This window comes from Schistocerca gregaria, chromosome 3 (genome assembly GCF_023897955.1).
Source record: "Schistocerca gregaria isolate iqSchGreg1 chromosome 3, iqSchGreg1.2, whole genome shotgun sequence".
Taxonomy (NCBI): Eukaryota; Metazoa; Arthropoda; class Insecta; order Orthoptera; family Acrididae; genus Schistocerca; species Schistocerca gregaria.
Window position 1 is genome coordinate 789217062 of NC_064922.1, and position 24614 is coordinate 789241675.

Sequence of the window (24614 nt, forward strand, 5' to 3'; positions counted from 1 at the left end):
TTGAGATCAGAAGTAGTCTCCAAAAACAAAGTGCCATAACATAAACTAGAGCAGAATTTCATAGGGCCAGCAAAACTGCATCAACACCTTTCTGAGTAATAAACGTATTTAACATAACAAAGGATTGACAGTCTTCAGTACATGGAACTACGAGGAATATTGGTGCAGCTGGGAAGTCTTTGAATCTTAAGCCTCATTCCATTTACGTTTTGTGGATGTTGATCATGAAGATGACTGACTCATTGCGAGAAACTCCCCCATGATTCCCAGTGTCTCTTATGGTGCGCTCCTTCCAACTGGGGGACCCTTTTACAAGTTCACACCTCCCCAACGCCTGACAGAGGGTCCAATCGGCAATTTGATAAGGTAGCAGTCTGTACCAAGGGGTGTGTGTGAACCATACCTGTCGATCTGGCGCTGGGAATTATGTTACCCTGTAACCTGTTATGTGTCGGGTGCGTGGGCTGGCCTTCAGGAGCACACAGGAGGGAAGAACAAGAGCCTCAAATGCCAAAGCAGAGGAAGGATAGAAGAAGATGAACGAAGAAAGAAAAAAAGGAACAGTGGAGAGTATTCTGATACTGACTACCGAAAATGAAGAATACATATCCAAAAACAGCCCAGACATGTTCCCCAAGTGAGGGGAAAAAAGAACAAGAGAACAGACATGCAGCATGGGAGGGAAAAATGCTGTAAAGGCTGGGGCCCCATGGTAGCCAAACAGGAACCCGCCAAAGAGCGGTAAACCCCCTGGGGGCTGAATGTGAAGTATTCACGGTGTCTAGGGTCTCTGGAGGCTAGGAAGATTATCTCCAGATAGCCATAAACAGATTGGCATAGGATGGTACGATTCAGGTGGACAGGTGGGAATGACACATAAACAAATCCGCAGCACAATGTAGGTGCTTGTGCATGTGTGGGTTGGAGGTCAGAGACTGAAGGAGCGGTGTAGGGGAGGGGGTAGTATGTGTGATAGTATGTTCTCCACCTGAAAGATTTTTGTACGAAAGCTAGCAAAGTTTTCATAAATTTACTCTGCCTGTTGACGATTCAACACTTCCACTATTTCACTATTCGGTGAGTGGACTTCTTTACTCCTAAATTACGTTTCTTTTTTCTTTCAGTTTTTTTAAAGCAAAGTGACTACCCCCTCTACTACATCATTTTATATTTTTACTGTTTTAGAAGCTATACTATTGTATGTCACAATTTCAATTTCATATAACGCTGTTGCAACTACTGAGCTAGACAGGGTGTTTCAAAAAGAATGACCTGATTTCAAAATTCCACACTTACTGATAAGAGTGTACTACAAATTATGGGATGAATTGTGAAATTCTAACAAAACTTTAAAGTTTGAGCTACACTATTACAAATGCTCTACGCATCCACCAGCAGCAGCAGCACGAACAACATCTAGAAGACATCTAAATTCGCCACTAACTTTAAGCAATGTATCTGTTTTTACAGACATTAAGGTAGCTGTTATTCTGTTCTTCACTTTTCTACGCTACAGTGTAAGGTAGGGTTGAACACACTTTCCTTCGAATCTTCCCAGAAGAAGGCGGGGGGGGGGGGGGGGGGGGGGGGGGGGGGGGGGAAACTGCGTGGGGTATGTCTCAGGAGTTTTGAGGCCAAGAATGCAGGGTAGTGTCTTGGGGTTCAGTGTGCTCTGTCCTGTGTTGAGCTATCTTCAAATACTGCAGAACTGACTTTTTCCACAACTTCAGGAGAACTCCGATGACGTGATTTTCCAACAAGATAGAGCACCACCAAGCTGGCCAAATGTTGTCAGTTTTTCAATGATACACTGTCTCAACACTGGATAGGCTGCTTGGAATCCTGGGACACAGGATTTTTTTGTGTGGGAATATGTGAAGGAAAATATGTTCATCTCCCCTTTATCTGGCGACATAAAAGAAGTGAAGAACAGGGTAACAGCAGCCATAACTTCTGTTAAAGCAAATATGTTGTTTAAAGTTTATAATGAATTTAGCTACCATCTGTATGTCATTTGTGCTGCTGCTGGTGGACGCACACAGCATTTTTAATCACAGAGTTAAAATTAAGATTTTTTGAGTATTTTGTGTTCCATCCCATGTTTGTAGTATGCTTTTATCAATAAATATAGAGTTTTGAAATCAGATCATTCTTTTTGAAACACACTGTATTCTGGAGTTCATACTCCTACCATATTTCCTATTAACTATTTTCTTCACACAACAAAATTGTCAGTTCTAAGACAGTTTGAAATTCATATGACAGGGGATGTTATGATACATTTCATATTCATAATTATTAATTTTTTATTGGATACGTTACCTCTGGGAAAAAATCTTGAGGAAATTTTGATTTTTCTTTTGTGCTAACTGCTTCGATGTTTCCAGAATGAATGTCCTTTCCTTTAACAGTCACAAATGTTAGAGCTGAAAAAAGTAGAACAGTTTACCATAAACATAAAAAAAAAAACTTTGATAACTACTTCTAGTTAAGACGAATTCTGCATTTAATGAATCTTATTTACTGTATTATGATGGAAGAAAGGAAGGCATATGACAAGGTTATCAAAAACAGCACAGGCTCGGTGTGGGAATTATAGGGAGGAGGTGGGGGAGGGGGTGCTGTGTGTGTGTGTGTGTGTGTGTGTGTGTGTGGAGGAGGAAAGGTATTTCCCCCCCCCCCCCCCCCCCCCCCCCTTCCATAGTGAGTCAATGAATGAGACATCTTGAGTAATTAAGAAAACCTGTAACATGTAGATGGGTGAAATGATTATGATGATAAACCAGAAGTTGATTAACTCCTTACATAATTACATTACTTATGGGAGGAGTTGGTTGCTTTGGTTGAGGGAATGGCTTACCTCGGATGACAGCCCTTTACCTTTGTGGAATGACAACTCTCAATTGGCATTCAGGGTCAGACAAACAGCTCTGCAGAACTTCAAACACCATCCAACTACAGAAAACCTTCTATGCCTTCAGATTTGCGAGAGCACATGTGAGGCCAGTGATAAGAGAATGGAAGGGGGCTTCCTGGAAGTAATTCACAACTTCCCTTAAGCACTCCACTTCCACTGCGCAAGTGTGGGATTCAAAAAGGCGGATTTCTGGTAAGGGCAGTACATGTCCCCTTACGGCCTTGTCAGGTAATGAGGTCTTGATGAACATGCCAGAAGACTTGGCTAAGGTTTAAGCTGAACACTTTTTTACTGTCACTGCATCATCCAGACAAGCCCCTCCTTTTCAGGTGTTCTGTAGGACTGCAGAAATGATGAAGCTCCATTTCCCCTCACATAATGAGTAAGTGTACAACCTTACCTGTACATTCTCCATGTGGTAACTGGAATCAGCTCTGTCTGTGATGAGATCCATTATGCTGTGATTTGTTGTCTTTGCCCTGAAGCAAAAGGACAGCTCCTCTCTTATTTGAATCAGATCTGGCTTGATGGACAGTACCCCATGACTTGGAAGAAGGCAATGTTAATTCCATTCTGGAAACCAGGCAAGTACCATAGCACCCCTAACATTTACCAGAGTGTAGCCCTTACCAACTGTATTGAGAAGACTCTAGAATGCATGGTCATCTGCTACAGTGTCTTGCTGCTCGAATCCCGAGATCACCTGAACCACTCCCAGTGCGGTTTCAGGTGCTACCATTCCACCCTCGAGAACTTAAATTCCACTGGAGATGGTGATACAGGTGTCAACCTTTTGCCGAAACCATTTGGTTTCTGACCTTCAGAAGGCATACGACAGTACTGGGAGGTACATCATCCTTCACCAACTCCATGAATGGGGACTCTGTTGATGCCTGCCATTTCTTATCCAATCATTTCTCGAGGTCCAGCATTTTCGATGTGGCGTTGGTCATGCCTTTTCTGACTCCTATGCTCAAGAGAATGGGATCCCCCAAGGCAGTGTACTCAGTGTCACGTCGTTTGCTATTGCTATCAGTGGCATTTCTTCTTCAGTCAGGAGCTCTGTCAAATGCTCTTTGTTCGTGGGTAACTTTGCAATCTTCTCCTCTTCCTCTGATCTTAATGACGGTGACAAGGCAGCTACAGCTGACCATTAGGGGGCTGGAAACCTGGGCCATTCACCTGAGAAGACTACATGTATCAGATTTAACCATGCTCGGCGAAGTAGCTTTAAGTGTGAGAGCAACTAACGAATATCCTGAAAGACAACATTTTCAGTGACTGTGTCTTGCCTAATGTCATTATATGCCTTGCTTTTGCACAGTGGTATGTGGCTTAGGTGGTAAGCTCATCACCAACAGCTTCCAAACAATTTCTGTTTCAAGCGTAGCACTTTCCCCAACAGGTACACTGACAAGTGCATGTACTCATGCTTGAATCTGTCGACTGTGTTCGTGTGGAGGCATCACACTTGGCGATTGGCGTCTTAAGGGCTGATGCAAAACATATAACAAAAACCAAAGGTTGCATAGCTTTGAAAGCTTTTTAGCTTCACCATAGGGTATGCACTTCTTGACTTTCAACTCCTGAATTTCCCTTTCCTCATTGTCAACCTCACACTTTCTGTTCCACAGTGGGTGATTACCAGAGCAGTTTACGCATTTCGGAGGAAGTGTACAAGAATTGTCTGATTCGTGAGCTGAGCCTCCACAACAGCCACACATAGCCCTCCCATTACATTCCATAGTGGTATGGCCAAATCTTTGACATTTGAAGCATCCCACTGCGTTAGCAACAAATCGGCAACCCTTAAGATAGATATAGCCAGGAAGTATTGTTCAGGTAACTCTGGAGCACTAAATATTAGAATGAATGCTGCAGGTTTTTCCAATTTGCCTTTGACTCTCCTCATATGGTCCTGTACTTCAGCAACGACCATATTTTTCCATTCTTCACGTAACTCCGCAGGGTCCACCTCCACTACATCGCAGCAGGTAACCATGCCCTTACTGAAGTTAAGGGTGTTATGCAAATCAACCTCTGTAAGGCCTTACATCCCATCCCGTCATTAGTACTAGTTTGATGAGACCATTTCGTAGGGATCCCATGAGATGCTAGGGAAACAACCGTCGACCCAGGCAGAGCCCTGCATGCCTCAGAAAGCCTTCTGCAACTGAGGGGCAGCAGGTGCCCCAGAGGTTTCCCGTTAGACTATTTTACCTCAACAGCCATTCACCTCAGCAAATAAAACACTCTGAGGTTGAGGGTTTTTTTTTTTTATATATATATAGAGATGTGTACTTCCTCGCATCCAGCCAGTGAAGCCAAGGCCTCCATTCTCTAAAACACACAACATTTCACCATTGCGCTGTGTGGTGGTAGCTGAAGTGGGCCCACAGTTTACGGTAACAGAGGACTGATGCTGCTTACCAGTCCCCAGCTCAGGAACCCGGGGTCAACCAGGCCATACCCAGCAATCAAATGCTGAACCCCTGGGGGTATTTTACTTGCAACATACTCAAACACAACTTCAATGAATGGGATTGACTGAAGGACATCATCACTTGTGAAAGAAGGCTGAAGTAACATTTTGTTGATGTTGACGACTGATGTACCAATAAGGCCTACTTGGATTGGACAAAGATAGTTGCTTAAACAGGGCCACAGCTGGTTTCTTGCACTATCTCAGTATGTGTCTGAGGTGATTTAAGAAATCCAGGAAAAACCTAAGCTGGATGGTTACACAGTGTTTGTATTCCACTCTCCTCACCTTTCATATTAACAGTGGACAGTCGTCGCCAGTAGCTTAATTAATATTATTTACAGTTACTAAGATTTATCCATAAGAAAATTTGAGGAAGTGCAACGATAATGAAAAGATCCCCTTCTAAACTGGTAGTTGTGAACATGTTCAGTGTTTGCTTTGGGACTCCACTGCTACAATGCACTGGTACATGTACTGTTACAGTTACATCCCCGCTACTTGAATACCACAATAATATAAGCTCTTGCTGATTAGTAATGTTTTTTGTAGGTAGTACACCAGATTGTTGTGCATTCTGAGCTGAAACTCATACCACTTTAGGTGAACATTTATTTTAATTATATGGGCATGGAACACTGTTTCTTGTCTTCAATATTTTTAGGGTGGTTCAGTTCGTTACCTTGAGCCAAATTGTATGTATTGTTTTTGTGTTTATGTTTTTTATCAGATGATGTCAAGGCTGAATTAATTATCAACGATATGATTATTCAAATTAAATGAACTTAACTTTGATTAACAGGGACTTCAGTCAATGATTCCACTAAATTGTAAAATGTACTTATATTACCCAAGTCTCAAGTTCAAGTTCTCTCTTCTCTATCTCAGCTACTGCATAATTGCCTTTGTTGACAAATTTATATGGCAATGTTCAATAGTATGCAAAGAGAAGAGAAGAGAAAGGGGGCAGAATCAAACCTTGGAGGAAGAGAACCTGCTTTTTAGGAATAACTTTGTGATTAATTTTAGTAGATACAATTTTAAAACGGCAATACATTTTCTCAATTCAACACTGAATAATTCATCTTACTGTCACTAACATTTCAAGTTTACTGGTGCGATTTCATATTCCAGTCCTGTTTGAATAAACAGTATTTTCAATTTTGGGTTGAACTTCCCAGCTGCTGCAGATAGCGAAATCCACATTTTCAGTCACCATTTTCTCCTTTCTTTATGGTCTCCATTAAACTGTAATTGGAAGATGAGAAATGAAGGTAGAGATATACTATACCATGGTATTCTATAGATAATTTTTGTTCAGTGTAAAGAGGGATACTCTATACAACATTAGTGGTGAACTTCAAGTGATTGCATCTGCTTCTTTTGGTTGACTCCTAATATGCTCTTTGGATACATCTTGGCTTATGGGCACTCCATTTACACAACTGAGAACGATGGACAATGTTGTTGACACAGACAACCAGGACGCAAATTCCTTGTATCAAGAAAAAGCATTTGTAAATAAATTATGAACATCTGACAGATCTGAGTTTCCCTCACACAAAGGTCTAGAGAATTAGCCGTTAGTATTTACATCCTACCCATATTCCTCTATATTTCCAGTTGGCACTCCATCTAGTGAAATCTCCCTTTATCAATGTTTAGTGTTAAAAAATTTAAGAAAAATTTATTTCTGCATCAGGAAGACAAGCATTTTGTGGAGTATAGATTCAGTTTCACTTCAAATTCTTATTGAGAGTGCAACACTTATCCAAAATTGGATCTTGTATCACACAGTTTATAAATTACACTGAATAAACATAAATTATGTACTCTGGATAATGAAATATACTCATTTTCCATTGCTGTCATGGCCTTCAGTCTGAAGACTAGTTTGATGCAGCTCTAAACTAGTCTATCCTCTGCACGCCTCTGCAAAAGTATTGCAACCTACATGCATTTGAAAATGCTTTCTGTATTCATGCCTTGAACTCCCACCACAATTTTAAACGCCCCTTCTTCTCACCGTTACCAAACAGATGATTCCTTGATGCCTCAGGATGTGTCTTATCGAACAAACCCTTCATTTGGTTGAATTATGCCATAAATTACTTTTATTCTCAATTTAGTTCAGTATCTCTTCATTAGTTATCCCACATGCTCTACAGAATTTCATTCTTTGATATCACCACATTCAAAAGCTACTACTCTCTTCTTGTCTGTACTATTTGTCCTCTACATTTCAGAGAAATACGTTCAGAAAAGACTTAATAATATTTAAATTTATGTTGTATGTTAAAATGTTTCTCTTCTTCAGGAACACTTTTCTTGCTATTGCCAGTGTGCATTTTATATCGTTTTCACTTCTGCCATTTCATTTCAGCTATCACTTTTAATGTCTCATATCCTGATCTAGCTCCCCTCTTATCAAAACATATCCATTCTGTTCAACTCCTAAGTCCTTCACTGTCTCTCACAGATTAAAATGTTTTCAGCAAACTGCAAAGCTTTCATTTTTTCTCCCTTAACTTTAATTCCCTTTCCAAATTTCTCTTGGTTTCCTTTACTGCTTGCCTGATGTTTACATTGAACAACATTGGAGATGGGCTAAAACCCTGTTTCACACCCTTCTGAATTACTGCTTGCCTTTCATGTCCTTCAACTCTAACAGCTCTGGGCTGGTTTCTCTACAAGTTGCAGGTAATCTTTCACTCCCTGCATTTTATCCCTGCTACGTATAGAAATGAAGGGGTGTAGTAAGAATTAGTATGATCAAATTCTCTTTCTTTCATTCCTTTCTTTTAATGCTCCACACAGTGTTAACAAATAGTTCAATATCTAGCATTAAGAAGCAAAGCTTACTGTATAAAAGTTTTGTCTGATTGTATTTATGTTCTTGTTTTTGAATTTAATCAAACATATAACGCAAATAACTGAAAAAAAAGTCACTTTCTTCTGACCATCAGGCAAATTTCAAAGAATATAGTACGTGCTGAGTCATAGATATGCACAATGAAAAGACTCTCACACTCACAATTAAAGCTTTCAGCCATTAAGGCCTTCGTCAACAATAGATGTCAGGGGAAACCCCCCCCCCCCCCAAAAAAAAACACCCACACACACGACTGCTGTCTCGGACAACTGAAACCACACTGGCAGTGCTAGGGTGTGCAAGTTGCATATGCGTGTGCATCTGACGTCTATTGTTGATGAAGGCCTTATGGCCGAAAGCTTTAATTGTGAGAGTATTTTTGTTGTGCCTATCTGAGACTCAGCATCTCTGCTATATGGTGAGCAGCAACTTTCCTTTTCATAATATAGTTACGAAGAATATGGTCCGCTTCACATAATCAAAAGCTTTCTCTGAATCTACAAATGCTATAAATGTACGTTCGTGTTTCTTCAATGTATGTTCTAATACATGTCTTAGGACCAGTATTACCTTGTGTATTCCTTCATTCCTCTGGAACCCAAATTGATCGTCCCTGAGGTCAGCTTCTGCCAGTTTTTGCACTTCTTCTATAAATAATCTGTGTCAGTATTTTGCAACCAGAACATATTAAACTGGTATTCAGCACCTGCCTTCTTTGGAACTTAAATTATAACATTCTTCTTTAAGTCTGCTGGTACTTCGCCAACTCTTATCTTGCAAGCCAGATGGAGCAGATTTGTCATGGCTGGCTCTCTTAAGGATCTCAATAATTCTCAGGGATTGTCATCTACCCCGTGGTCTTGTTTTGACTTAGGTCTTTTAACGCTCTGCCAAATTTGTCTCCTAATATATATCCTATTTCATTGTCTACTCTCTCCACTCGATATTCATTTACAAAGTTTGTTTAATGACCAACAGCAAACTGAGAAAGGAAACATCATGAGAGGTGAGTTCTGGAATATACATAGCACACCATGAGTGCCTCAACGTGTTGATGGCATCTCACATCTCATTATTTCTACCTTGCAGTAACTGGAAAGGAAACCACTATCTATAATATTTCCATCAAACTGCACTCATCTTAATGGTAATGAAACTGGGGCACTTTTCGATGTGAGTGACGAGTCAAAATGCGAAGTAAGTGATTTAAAAGTAGAAGAATTCGACAATGTGTCAACTGACAATAATTCTTTAGAAAATTGACGCTTGAGTATTGAAAGACGAAGTGGTGGTGACCAACAGGATTATCGTAGTTGGGAAAAGTTGCACAACACAGTCAGATTGTTACGGCCAAGTATTTACAGTTCAAAGAATTGGTATTCATAGCCAAGCACTCCATCACCAGAAATTTCACTAGTTTTGGCAATTGATTTTCAGTAATTATTAAGTCCACAGAGCCTCGCAGATGAAACAAACAAATATGAGATAACATTTCAAAATAATCCTCTTTGTAATGGCTTTAAAAATGTGACAGTTGGAATTGTAAACATTTCTGGGAGTGATTCAAAACATAATGATTAATCAAAAGTCCAACATGAAATACAGCTTGTACAACTTTTTTCCAAACAGTTTTATTTGGATGTGATTTCATGTTGTATATTTATACAAAGCTTTTGGATGTTACATGTAGGCCCTCAAACACAGACGAAGTCTTCTCTGCTATGTACAAAATGTTCTATGTCAAGAGGATATACTTTAAATACTCTATTCGAGGCAGTGTTGTTGGCATTGATAAAGTACAGCACTTACAAAGGCCACATCAGTTTCAGAATGTAAAATGTACAAGAACCAATGAAAGGGACATGCCTTCTTACATTTTGACTGATTATTTTAGAGGTTTTGCCATTTTATGTCCTACTCTATTACAGCAATCTTACAAGGGTAGTTCAAAATGTAAAGTAACAAGTCTTCTATAAGACAGCAGAAATGGAAAACTCTGTGCCCGATACTGGAGTAAATTAAGAGGGGGAACCCCACTTGTTATCATCACAGGGTTGCCACACAACTCAGACAGAACACTTCTCCCAGTAGTCCTATATGTTATTCATGGTATCCATAACACAATCAATGCAGATGTTATGTTTCTGTGCAGTCTGCTTCACATTGACGTGGCAATCAACTTGAATCAACCCTCTGACATGGCAAACATTGTCATCTGATGTGGCCGTGCCTGGCCACCCTGACAGCTCTTCTGTTCTTGCTATATCAAATTGCACCTGTTTTCATCATGTTACACTCATTCCATACACTTCCACTGGCTGGTGAAGAACAAGTTATTATTTCTTCATCAAACAATTGTTAGCCTCATTATCATAACCTGCCAGTACATAACCAGTCCTTTGAATACATTTACACACATATTCTTCGAGATTTTATTCAAAAAATTTTTTTCGAATTTTATTTTTTCGCAAATTATTTCTTCGAAACTTTTCGAAAAAATTTTTTTGTCGAAATTTTCTTGAATTTCTCGAAATTTTCTTGAATTTCCCCACCCTTTAACGTGATCTGGAGACAACATAACTACCCAACCTTTGCACCCATTGTTGTTCACCAACCTAAGTTCAGCACATGATCAACATAGCTCATCTCAAACCAACACTTTTTCGACTTTTTTCACACCTTTATCTCTCCCTATATAAATCTCTCTTTACTTTCACTTTAACCTCATATTACCCTTTCCACCTACCAATACCATGTCAACCTCACAACATCCCTACAACGACCCCATTAAATTTTATTTACATTCCCTCCGCAAACATGCCTTCACCCTAGCCAGATTACGCTCCCATATTTTATTTACTCAGGCTTGTCTGACATTTGGCATTACTCCCAAAGGCCTCACACTTAAAGTTCCCATCTCTGGCTGCAATCCTTCTTTCCATCAGTCCTTATACCAGTTCCAAACAGCACAATCCATAGCCCTCACCCGCCTAATCCTTCACCTATACATCGACTCGGCCAATGAACACACCCGTCAACTCCTATCCCAAATCAAAGTCCTCAATCTTTCCTCTCCCGCATCCACACCGGCTGTACATAGCATCCTCCTACAGGCCAACCGCAAATTAGAACAACATGCCACCCTCCACCTCAAAAAACTATCCAATCTCCTGGTTTCCCACCTCCGGAAAGGCAACTCACTCACCCTCCACAACCTTTCCAACAAACCTCAACCTCCTCTCATTGCACACAGACCCAGTCTCTCCCATCTACTCAATCTCCCACTTCCAGCTCCACTCCCCCCAACACCTCAAAATTCTAGTCAACACAATCTGGAACCACAACACCCCAATTCAGTAGTTAACCTCTCCTCCAAACCCCTCTCCCAATCCGAAACCTCTGTCCTATCCAAAGGCCTCACCTTCAGCCCCACTCCCAGGTTCAACCAAACTGCCCTTGTCAAGGATTTACTGTCCTACACTCGTAGTCTCTGCTGGAAATATCACTTTGCCACGAAGAAAAACAATCCTGATCCCACTCCTAATGATCCAACTCCCCAAGACACTATCCAAATTGAACCCTGCCTGCAACAGTTCCGTCCTCCATCACAGCGGGACCCACCTCCTCTTCCCCAAAATCACCCTCTCCAAACCTTCCAGGAATTTCTCACTTCCAGCCTTGCCTCTCAATCTTTCTTGAAAAACCTTAATCCTACTCCCAACATCACCACAGCCGAATCCCAGGCTATCCGTGATCTGAAAGCTGACCGATCCATCATCATTCTTCCGGCTGACAAGGGTTCCACGACTGTGGTACTTGATCGTCGGGAGTATGTGGCTGAGGGACTGCGTCAGCTTTCAGACAACTCTACGTACAAAGTTTGCCGAAGTAATCCCATTCCTGATGTCCAGGCGGAGCTTCAAGGAATCCTCAGAACCTTAGGCCCCCTACAAAACCTTTCACCTGACTCCATCAAACTCCTCACCCCACCGTCACCTCGCACTCCTACTTTCTACCTACTTCCTAAAATTCACAAACCCAAACATCCTGGCCGCCCCATTGTAGCTGGTTACCAAGCCCCCACAGAACGTATCTCTGCCTACGTAGATCAACACCTTCAACCCATTACATGCAGTCTCCCATCCTTCATCAAAGACACCAACCACTTTCTCGAACGCCTGGAATCCGTACCCAGTCTGTTACCCCCAGAAACCATCCTGGTAACCATTGATGCCACTTCCCTATACACAAATATCCCGCACGTCCAGGGCCTCGCTGCAATGGAGCACTTCCTTTCACGCCGATCACCTGCCACCCTACCTAAAACCTCTTTCCTCGTCACCTTAGCCAGCTTCATCCTGACCCACAACTTCTTCACTTTTGAAGGCCAGACATACCAACAATTAAAGGGAACAGCCATGGGTACCAGGATGGCCCCCTCGTATGCCAACCTATTTATGGGTCGCTTAGAGGAAGCCTTCTTGGTTACCCAAGCCTGCCAACCCAAAGTTTGGTACAGATTTATTGATGACATCTTCATGATCTGGACTCACAGTGAAGAACAACTCCAGAATTTCCTCTCCAACCTCAACTCCTTTGGTTCCATCAGATTCACCTGGTCCTACTCCAAATCCCATGCCACTTTCCTAGATGTTGACCTCCATCTGTCCAATGGCCAGCTGCACACATCCGTCCACATCAAACCCACCAACAAGCAACAGTACCTCCATTATGACAGCTGCCACCCATTCCATATCAAACGGTCCCTTCCCTACAGCCTAGGCCTTCGTGGCAAACGAATCTGCTCCAGTCCTGAATCCCTCGACCATTACACCAACAACCTGAAAACAGCTTTCGCATCCCGCAACTACCCTCCCAACCTGGTACAGAAGCAGATAACCAGAGCCACTTCCTCATCCCCTCAAACCCAGAACCTCTCACAGAAGAACCCCAAAAGTGCCCCACTTGTAACAGAATACTTCCCGGGACTGGATCAGACCTTGAATGTGGCTCTCCAGCAGGGATACGACTTCCTAAAATCCTGCCCCGAAATGAGATCCATCCTTCATGAAATCCTCCCCACTCCACCAAGAGTGTCTTTCCGCCGTCCACCTAACCTTCGTAACCTCTTGGTTCATCCCTATGAAATCCGCAAACCACCTCCCCTACCCTCTGGCTCCTACCCTTGCAACCGCCCCCGGTGTAAAACCTGTCCTATGCACCCTCCCACCACCACCTACTCCAGTCCTGTAACCCGGAAGGTGTACACAATCAAAGGGAGAGCCACATGTGAAAGCACCCATGTGATCTACCAACTGACCTGCCTGCACTGTGATGCTTTCTATGTGGGAATGACCAGCAACAAACTGTCCATTCGCATGAATGGACACAGGCAGACAGTGTTTGTTGGTAATGAGGATCACCCTGTGGCTAAACATGCCTTGATGCACGGCCAGCACATCTTGGCACAGTGTTACACCGTCCGAGTTATCTGGATACTTCCCACCAACACCAACCTATCCGAACTCCGGAGATGGGAACTCGCCCTTCAGTATATCCTCTCTTCTCGATATCCGCCAGGCCTCAACCTCCGCTAATTTCAAGTTGCCGCCGCTCATACCTCACCTGTCTTTCTACAACTTCTTTGCCTCTGTACTTCCGCCTCGACTGACATCTCTGCCCTTAACTCTTTGCCTTTAAATATGTCTGCTTGTGTCTGTGTATGTGCGGATGGATATGTGTGTGTGTGTGCGAATGTACACCTGTCCTTTTTTTTCCCCTAAGGGAAGTCTTTCCGCTCCCGGGATTGGAATGACTCCTTACCCTCTCCCTTAAAACCCACACCCTTTCATTTTTCCCTCTCCTTCCTTCCTTCCTGACGAAGCAGCTGCCAGTTGCGAAAGCTCGTAATTTTGTGTGTGTGTTTGTGTGTTTTGTTCATGTGCCTGTCTGCCGGCGCTTTCCCGCTTGGTAAGTCTTGGAATCTTTATTTTTAATATATATATATATATATATATATATATATATATATATATATATATATATATATATATATTGTGTGTGTGTGTGTGTGTGTGTGTGTGTGTGTGTGTGTGTGTGTGTGTGTGTGTGTGCCTGTCCTTTTTTCCCCTTAAGGTAAGTCTTTCCCCTCCCGGGATTGGAATGACTCCTTACCCTCTCCCTTAAAACCCACATCCTTTCGTCTTTCCCTCTCCTTCCCTCTCCTTCCCTCTTTCCTGAAGAAGCAACCGTTGGTTGCGAAAGCTTGAATTTTGTGTGTGTGTGTGTGTGTGTGTGTGTGTGTGTGTGTGTGTGTGTGTGTGTGTGTGTGTGCGTATCGACCTGCCAGCGCTTTTGTTTGGTAAGTCACATCATCTTTGTTTTTAGATATATTTTTCCCAAGTGGAATGTTTTCTTGCCCTTCAATTGTCACAATGTGTCTGACAATGTCTCTATCATGAACTTTTATTTCAAGGAACAATAGTACAGTTTCCTCCATCTATAGACAGCATTTGAAAGCTTTGATCATTTCTTCTACCTAGATATTGGAGTTTATTTCCATAGGATCCATACATATTATAAAACTGGATGTATGTGTGTTGCACATCTCCTCCTAAACCACTGGACTGAATTCAACCAAACTTTATACATATATCTCTTACTGCATGGAAAGAGCCACTGTTAGGGTAAGAACTACCTACCTATCAAAGGGGTGGGTGCGAAAAAGAATTAAGTCCAAAATGCATGAATACTCAGGCTTCATTTGTCCAGTAGTTGAGAATGAGTGGTCTTAGTGACCTGCAACAAATTTTACACATAATTTCAAACCTTTTTCTCCCTGGCAGCCCCCACATAATGATGAAAGGAAGAAAGTTTATCACTCACTACATTTTTGCTGTTCACACAGTAAAACTACTGTATCAAGAATGTTGTTTTAATTTATTATTCCTTTACTGCTAACTGCATTTACAACACATTTTGCAGACAGTATCCACGTATGCCATTGAATGTACCAACAAAATTATATCATTTTATGGCACACTCGTCTGGAGATAATGAGTCCAAACACTGAGATGCGTGAGAAACTGTCGCATCATGCATGACATTTAAATTTATTACTTCTTTACTACTAACTGTATTCAAAAAACATTTCACTGTCAGTATCCAAATAAGCCATTGAATGTAACTACAAAATTATATCATTGTACATCACACAGTTCAGGAGGTATGATGTCATGAACATTGAGATGCATGAAAACGAAACTGCACGGCATAATTCACTACAGATACACATGAACTACGAATTCAAATATGTGTGAAATATGTTAAATATACGCAAAATTAAGAGATGTGTGGGCATGGGCGAAGTTAAGGGTAAAAAAGCACCACCTGTACCCCTCAACTGTTCTCAAGTAAACTTGGCCCATATACTATTTACTTTCTGGAAATAAATACTGTGGTGTAAGAACCACCAACCTCCTACAGGAGCCAAAGTGATAACACTGAGAGTGAAGGGGGTGGGATGAGATGGACTTGTAGAAGGTTGGAATAAATACATATCTGGGCAACACAGGGTGGTTATTAGTATTTGTGTATCTTTGAGACTTCATTACCTTACGTATCAAGTCACCCATGTAGAAGAGAGTCTTGCAACATCAAACTTAGCATACACTAGAACCACCATACACTGATTAGCCAGAACATTATGACCACGTACCTAATAGTCGGTATGTTCAAATCTGGCACGGATAACAGTGGCGATGCAACATGGGATGAAAGCAATGAAGCCTTTGTAGGTTGCTGGAGGAGGCCAGCACCACAGCTGCAAATGCAAGCCACCTAATTCCTGTAAATTCCAGGGAGGGAGGGAGGGAGGGAGGGTGGGGCGATGATTTCTGACACCATGTTCAATCACATCCCAGATGTGTTTGTTTGAATTTGGATCTGGCTTGTTGGAAGGCCAGCACAGCAATTGGAACCTACCACTGAGTTCCTCAAACTGCTCCATTACACTCCTGCCCTCGTGATATGGTGCATTATCTCATTGAAAAATGCCACTGCCATTGGGAAACACAATCGTCATGAAAGTATGCATGGGGTCTGCAACCAGCGTACAATACTCCAAGGCCATCATGGTGCCTTGCACGAGCTCCTCTGGAGCCATGGATGCCCAAGTGAATGTTCTCCAGAGCACAACGGAGCTGCTGCTAATGGTTCTCCATTTCACAAAACAGGTGTCAAGGTGCTGTTCCCCTGGAAGACAATGGATTCACACACGCCCATCAGCATGATGAAAAATGTATCAGGATTCATCAGACTATGGGATGTGCTGCCACTGTGCCAGCATCCAATGCCGATGGTCATGTGCCCATTTCATTCATAGTTGCCAATGTTGAGGTGCTAACATTTGCAGATGCATGGGTTATCAGCTGCAGAGGCTCATCATTAGAAGAGTTAGGTGCATTGTGTGCTCACACACACTTGCACTCTGCCCAGCATTAAATTTTTATGTTAGTTCGCCACATGTCCTGTTTCACTAGTCTGATCAGCCTACGACATCAGATAATTGTGATGAAGGGTGGCAGCCCAACCCCACACTATCGAACATGGTTTCATCTTGGTTAATCCATGTGTTTTAGACACTCACCACATCACTCCTGGAACACTCGACAAGTCGTGCAGTTTCCAAAATGCTCATGCCAAGCCTTTGGGCCATCAAAATCTGCCCTCTGTCAAACTCAGATTGCACACATTCCCCATTCATGGACAGCACACTCACTGATACTACATGTACCGTGCATGTATGACTAGCATTCATTCCTAGTCAAGTGTCACTGCTAACACCAGGACGAGTTTATATCTGAAGCAGGTTAATGATCATAATGTTCTGGCTGATCAGTGTATGACACTTCAAAATACTTCTTGCATTCAGTTTTTCACAGTTCTTAAATGATTCAGAAATGTTATCTTAAAACTAATGTAGTACTTCTCTGTGTACGTCAGTGTTACTGTTTCATTTTTTCTTTTTTTGCACAAAATTTCAACGACCAACTCAATAACCATCTTCAGTTGCTGTGAATTATGCTATTACGTGTACTCACTGTCTGAACTGCAACCAAATTGAAGTACTGTTAGTCTCATGCCACTATTTATAGATTACCATAAGATCAACTCTTGCGGGACACAATGTCCTGTGATTCTCCTTTGGTTTTCACAGTCCATACTGGCATTCTATGAAATGAGCATTCTCTCCAGCAATTTCCAGTTCTGGCAGATCTGATGGCCAGTGAGATCCAAATAAAATTAGTGCCGTATCTCAAAGCCTTATTTAAAATGAAACCTCAGTTCCTGTTTATCAGGTTTTTCAATATCTTTATTTCAATAGGCTGCTTAACTAAGCAGTCCCAGAAACTTGGTCTTTGTACCACAATACTACTCTTATCATATTTCATTTCCATCTGGCTGGAGTCCAGGCAGTGAGTACACATATCAGCAACTCACAGCACCACAAGAAGGCTAAGCTGGTTATCGAAATAGTATGTATAGAATGGAAACAACTGCTCAGCTGAATGCCGGGAGCACATAATCTATCATACTGAGAAAATATGAGAGAGAATAACTCAAAATTCCCAACATATGCTAGATTTTAATTTATAATATCATCATATTCTGTTTGATGAACTGTTGCAGAATTCCAGAGGCACAGCTTTCAATGTATTAGTCACCCATGTGCTATACGGTTACAAGAAGACAAAGCAGAAGAAGACAAAGTAGAAGAAGAAGAAAAAAAAGAAGAAGGAGTAAGTGGCAAATTTGTAGAAATTATGCGAAGCAACAGGTGTCTGATATTGAGGAAATATGAAAAAACAGAAAAAAGTGATTGAAGCATGTTCAGAAAAAAGTGATTGAAGCATGTTCCTGAAGGGCACTACCAGGAAGATATTTGTGTAACAAGGTAGACAGCTACTGATCCTGCAGAGAATGTATAGTGGCTATGTAACAATACTGAAAGTATTTGCAACATAAATGAAAAGAGTGAGTGCTGTTGACAGTACACTGCACTGCCAACTCTTTATGCCTGTTGAATAAATAATATCTACAACAGAACTGTTACCTTATTTCATTAATAGCAAAAGAAATGTGTAATGCACCTATGCAGCCACAACTACAATATCTGTTGGGCACCTCCAGTAATAAAACAGTAGACCCAGAAAGTATCAATTGAGGAAATCTATCCATAATGAGATTTCATGAACTGTTTCTTTAACTACGCCAGTCTGCAGTATACTTTCTCTACCCCTGTGATTCTGAAATCCTTCCTCCTTACTTTGGCCCAAACTATGTAACACATTAAATTGCACTGTTGGATATGATGTCCGCCAGTTATGCAAAGCACCGTTTATCAGTACCCAAACATTTTTTGTTTTTATTTTTTCTGTAATGTGAACATTTTTGCTAAATGATTATAAAATTATGTGGATGTCTAGTTCAAACAATAGATTGTTTCTTTTTGTAAATGCCTTTACATTTGGTGATCATGAATTTTCCAGATCACTTGTGTGTTAATTACTACAGGTAGCTTGTCATCTGCAACCAAACGATGTCGATGAAAAAGTTTTTTGCTGGGAGTTAACCTATCTTCTAGAATGTAATTTAGTTTGTCGCGATGTTTTCGCGCCTATATTCGTTTTTACTTACATTTTGTGTGTCAAGCACTTTCTCATCAACATCGTTTGGTTGGGGGGGGGGGGGGGGATGCAATATAAACACGTTTCTCCATCTGTGTAATTCAACATCCGCTGTATTCAACTTTAACTGATTTGTAACATACAGTGATCTTTAAACAGAGTAAAGTGCTGTGCTCAATACTCATTACATTAATGATGGAGATGTTGAGTTTCTAAGTGATCTGCCTCGCAGGAGTGTAACTACCAGATTTAATCAACCCTTTGACGTGGTAAATGTTAAGACGGATGTGCTTGGCCTCCCTGACCTATGGTTATCTCTTACAACTGTTCACCCTACAGCAACTATTGGTGCTGAAGCAGCCATTATCAGAAGTGGCAATGAAGCAGTCCTTACCACAAATCAGCGTAAATGACATTAGTGTAGCACAAGACACACACGTGGTCAATAACGACAATCAATTATAGGAGTATGTAGCTACCAATTTGATTTTGTTTATTTTTCTGGAAGGAGATGTCAATACAAAAGGGATTATTCTTCTTCTCGGCAAACACCATTAATCTTTAACTTTTCTTTTCTGGAATACACCCAACTCTTAGTTTTTTCCCTTACATTGTCAGTGAGATACAGTACCACCATTTCATTTCATCTTGTTGCGGTATTTTCAGGCACTTGTCACTTTCTTTAACTCTCTTTAGATTACTTGTACATCCCATGAGAATGCAAGCCCATTTGAGCACAGACTTTGATTAATTCCATGGAATAACTTTATTTTTAAAACAAGGCTTCCTATTATGCTAGAGGTTTCATCAGTATTTATAGCACTGTCTTTAATTTCTTGTTTATGATACAGCTGAACCTAAATTTCCACTCTGATTTGCTCCTTTGTATTAAAACATATATTTTGATTTTTAATTCTACTTGGCCTCCATTTTTTCACTGAACCACTGATTACCCTACTATATCCAATTTGATGTTATTTCACTACTATTCCAATTTCACAAACCTTCCTTTAGATTCAATAATAATAATAAAAAAAAGTAGCTAAAGAGTAGGATTTCTGAAGAATATTCCCTTGACAAGTGCTAGATACAACTAAAATTGAAACAGACAAAGAAACTGTGTTAAGCCAATTTTGAATGGCAAGCGAACAGATAAAACAGAGACAAATTTAGAAATAAACAAACTTATCATGAAAAATCATAAAAGTAGATTATGAGAATTTATTTAAAAAGACGAAAGTATGCTATTTTCCAGGTAAGCAACAAGGACAAACAATGGAAAATCTGGAATGGATTTAGAATAATATGAATTAGTATCAACTGCTACTCATCACATCATAAATGAAGCACTGACAGTCAGACAGGAAAATTGAAAGTACAATTAAAGCCAGATTACACGATCAGTTACAGACCGCTCCAGATACTGAAAGCGCGCGCACACACACACAGAGAGAGAGAGAGAGAGAGAGAGAGAGAGAGAGAGAGAGAGAGAGAGAGAGAGAGAGAGAGAGAGAGAGAGAGAGAGAGAGAGGGGGGGGGGCACTCTTGTCTCTGGGCATCTGTCTGCCCCTCAAGGCCTATCTCTGTGATGAGTAGCAATCTATCCTAATTCGTCCTCTCTGGGGGACACCACCTTGACAAAGCACTGTCCGTGTGGGTGGAGAGGCTTGCGTATCCGCATCAAGCTGAGGTCTATGCCGAAGGTAGAGGACCTACTGCCAAAAGGCCTCTTGCGATCAATCAGACTAAGAGTGTCGCACAATGTCCCATCGTCCCTATCCACTCCTAGTCCTACCTAAGTCCCTGATCACACCCAAGGTGTGATGCGATCCATGCCGAGGGGTGTGTGGCACATGGGAAGATGTGTTGTAAATGGAACCTCAGAGATACCGGGCAACCTTCCTGAGTAAGTAGCCTTACACCACATGGGGTATTTGTGGTGTGGACCTTGTACATCCCCAAATCTCGTGGGGTCTATATGGACACAACTAAAGAAAACAAAGAAAAACAAACTGAGGGGCAACTGAGACCTCAGATATCAAAACATCAGGGTCAGTACTGATGGGAGGCATCCCAACTACTAAATCAGGGTCTAGACCTGAGCCAGAAGTGGGAACTGTAACCAAGAAGATAGACCAGATTAAGATCAAAGGCTTGTCTGGGGCCCAGAGGAGGAAATTACTCAGGGAACAGAGGAAAAAGGAAGGGAAAGAATGGCTTCCTAAAGCCAAGTGGAGTGAGTTAAAGGGACTTTAACCTAAGACCCCCAGGAAGAAACTGTCTCAGGTTGAAGGGGATACACAGATTCCCCACTATGTCAAAGACAGATAGCAAGAAGATAAGGGAGAAAGCAAAGATTCCCTCCTCCCTGGATAAGCGAGTCCAGAAAAAACTGAGGCAAGAAATAGTGAAACAGACTTATAGTACTGCATTCTCGATTTTTAGGATGGCAGTTATCCAGGGAGGCTATCCACTGGTGGCCATCAGCTCGCAGCAGGAGGAATTGGTACAGATGGCCCTCTTTGAAAAGATTGGGGATGACACTGGCCCAGGACCCAACTTCAGGAGGGTCTATCTAGATCATGGTGCCCTCATTTTTGTCTGTGAGGGGGTGCACATGGTGGAATGGCTCAAGGACAAGGTGCCCATGATATCCCCATGGGAAGATGAAGACTGCAAAGATATCAATACGGGTACCAAAGATCCTTAAGGAAGTCTCTCCGAAGATTCTGTTCAGGAAAATAGGGGCCCAGAACCCGAAAGTCTCGACAGAAGATTGGAGAGTGATCAACCAGAATGTTGCAACAGAAGGACAAACCTTGGAAGTGGAGGTCAGAGAGAAGTCCATGAAGGCAATGCGGGAGCAGGACCTGAAATTGCTTTTAGGTTTCTTGCAGTTCACTGTCAGGGTTCTCAAAGACCTCAAAAACGTCAGCAAGACAGAGACTGGAGGTGCTGCAAAATAATCTGCAGCACAGTAAAGGGGCCTTTGCTGCTCTGAGCCACTGCCTGGTGAAGTAGGAAATGGATGTGGCCCTGATCCAAGAACCCTATTTATATAAAGTGAGTATCGGGCCTCAGTTGCACTGGAGGTAAACTGATTCATGCTAGAAATCTAAGAAACTCCAGAACATGTATCTATGTAAGAAATGGAATTTCTTTCACATCAATGATGGATTTCTGCTCTAGGGACTTAGTGACCATTACAATGAAGCAATGTGAGGAAGGTTTCACAAGGGAAATTGTTTTGGCCTAGCATACCTTCCTTACAAATACGGCTCACCTCCCCCTTTGCCATTAGCAAGGAGACCAACTGATGGTTGGATGTGATGCTAATGCCCACAACCTAGTGTGGGGCAGCAAGGACACCAACAGTAGAGGTGAGTACATTCTTGAATTTCTCTTGTCTAACACCTTGGAGGGCTTGAATAGGGGTAATGAACCTACATTCAGAAATAGCAGAAGGGAAGAAGTAACTGACAAACTTTAGTTCCATGATGATGGGCAGTTATGTCAAACAATGGCATGTGGTGTTGGAGCCACCCTCATCCGACCACATGTACATTAAATTCAAGGTTGAAATAAGAATCAGACAGACAATGACCTAGAAAACAGACTGGTAGACAAATAGGAGAGAACTTGATTTAGGCTTATAGGAAATTAAAGCCTTGATAAGGAATCCAGTAGAATTTGAGGAAGTAGCAGAGGCTATTACCTCTGCCATAGTGGCCTCATATCAGGACAACTGCATAATTACCAAAAAGTGCACAAATAGGAGTGTGCCTTAGTGGAACATTAACTTGGAAACTCAAAGAAAACAGGTACGAAGACTGTTTAGTAAAGGACAATGGGCTCAATATAGTGAGGTCCTTATCAACTACAATCTTGCAATCAAACAAGCACAGAAGGCAGCCGGAAGGCATTCTCTGAGGAAGTGGAGAGCAGGGCTGCACAAGCCAGACTTTAAAGATTCTCACTGGAGTACCAACCAATCCAGGAGGTATGTTGAGGAAGGATGACGGGGGATATACAGAGACAGCACATGAGATGCTGAAACTGCTCCTCAAAACTCATTTTCCTCAATATGCTCTGCCAGACAACACAGACCAGAAAGTGACCCCAGGGAGACAATGATTCTCATGCACTCTAAGAGGACTGGGAATCAGCCAAGGAGTGTGTGAACTTTAATAAAATCCAACGGGCGGTGGGAACATTCCAACCATTCAAGTCACCTGGCTCAGATGGAATTTTTCCGTCTCTCCTACAACATGCAGGAGAGAAGCTCATAAGAGTTCTATGTAGGCTATTCAGGGTTAGCCTAGGAGTAGGAATCATTCCCAATGCTTGGAGGGCAGTGAAGGTTGTCTTCATTCCAGAGCCACGGCTAAGGATATGAGACCAGTCAGTCTGTCCTCTTCCATTCTCAAAACATTGAAAAACTGATTAATGTATATGATGGGGAGAGGAGGCTAAGTAGGGCCCCCCTACATTCAAACTAACAAGCATATCAACCAGGTAAACCATGTGAGACAGCTCTCCAACTCATTGGGAAGGTGGAGAAATCATTTCACTTACAAGAAATAGTCCTCTGCATCTTCCTGGATATCAAGGGGGCCATCAGTAACACAACCTTCGATTCTAAGGTAAGGACAACAGAGGTGCATGACCTGGGGACCACTATATGCAGGCGGGCCAGGGCCTTGCTTAGTGAAAGGAAGGTAGAGGTTACCATGATGAATGAAAAGATAGCAATTAACACCACTAGAGGCTGCACACAAGAAGGAGTTTTGTCCCCTCTATTGTGGAATCTAGTGGTGAACGAACTCATTGAGGAATTAAATTCTACACAATGCTTCTGACAAGGATACACAGGTGACCCTGTCATAGTAATACTTGGCAAATTTACTGACACAGTTAGAAATATGGCACAAAGAGGTTTGGACATTGTGCAAAATTGGTGCATTAAACATGATATGAAGGTTAATCTTAAGAAGACTGATGTGGTGCCATTTATGAAGAGAGATATTCAACACTCAAGTTGGAATCTAAAGCTCTTCCATGAAACTCTACCTGTGAAGGAGATAGTGAAATATCTAGGGGGTAACCATAGATGAGAAACTTAACGTGGACTCCTCATATTAAGAGCATCTGCTCCAAGGCAAAAAGTACTCTAGTGAGTACTAGAAGAGCTTGTGGGAAAAACTGGGGCCTAAGCCCCAGGGGTACACATTGGATATCCACCACTGTAGTCAGAACTAGGATTTCTTATGTGGCCGTAGTGTGGTGGAAGAAGGTAGAACAGCGGGTTGGAGCTAAGGAGCTTGCTAAGGTGCAGAGATTGGCCTGGTTAGCCACAGCAGGTGGAATTAGCAGCACATCAACTGCTGGAATGGAAGCCATGCTGGACTTGCCTCCACTACATCTACATCTACATCTACATCTACATCCATACTTCGCAAGCCACCCGACGGTGTGTGACGGAGGGTACCCTGAGTACCTCTATCGGTTCTCCCTTCTATTCCAGTCTCGTATTGTACGTGGAAAGAAGGATTGTCGGTATGCTTCTGTGTGGGCTCTAATCTCTCTGATTTTATCCTCATGGTCTCTTCGCGAGATACACGTAGGAGGGAGCAATATACTGCTTGACTCTTCGGT

At 41.9% G+C, this 24614-nt stretch overlaps 1 protein-coding gene across 5 annotated transcripts in view; it reads right to left on the minus strand.

Annotated features, from left to right (window-relative positions):
* Nucleotides 1-24614, minus strand: part of LOC126354250 (inositol polyphosphate-5-phosphatase A) — a 311452-nt gene that overhangs the window by 206975 nt on the left and 79863 nt on the right. For all 5 annotated transcript variants that reach the window (XM_050003765.1, XM_050003764.1, XM_050003766.1 and 2 more), the window contains one exon: nt 2323-2426. In XM_050003765.1, coding sequence (XP_049859722.1) covers nt 2323-2426 — 104 coding nt within the window. The remainder of the gene's footprint in view (nt 1-2322; nt 2427-24614) is intronic.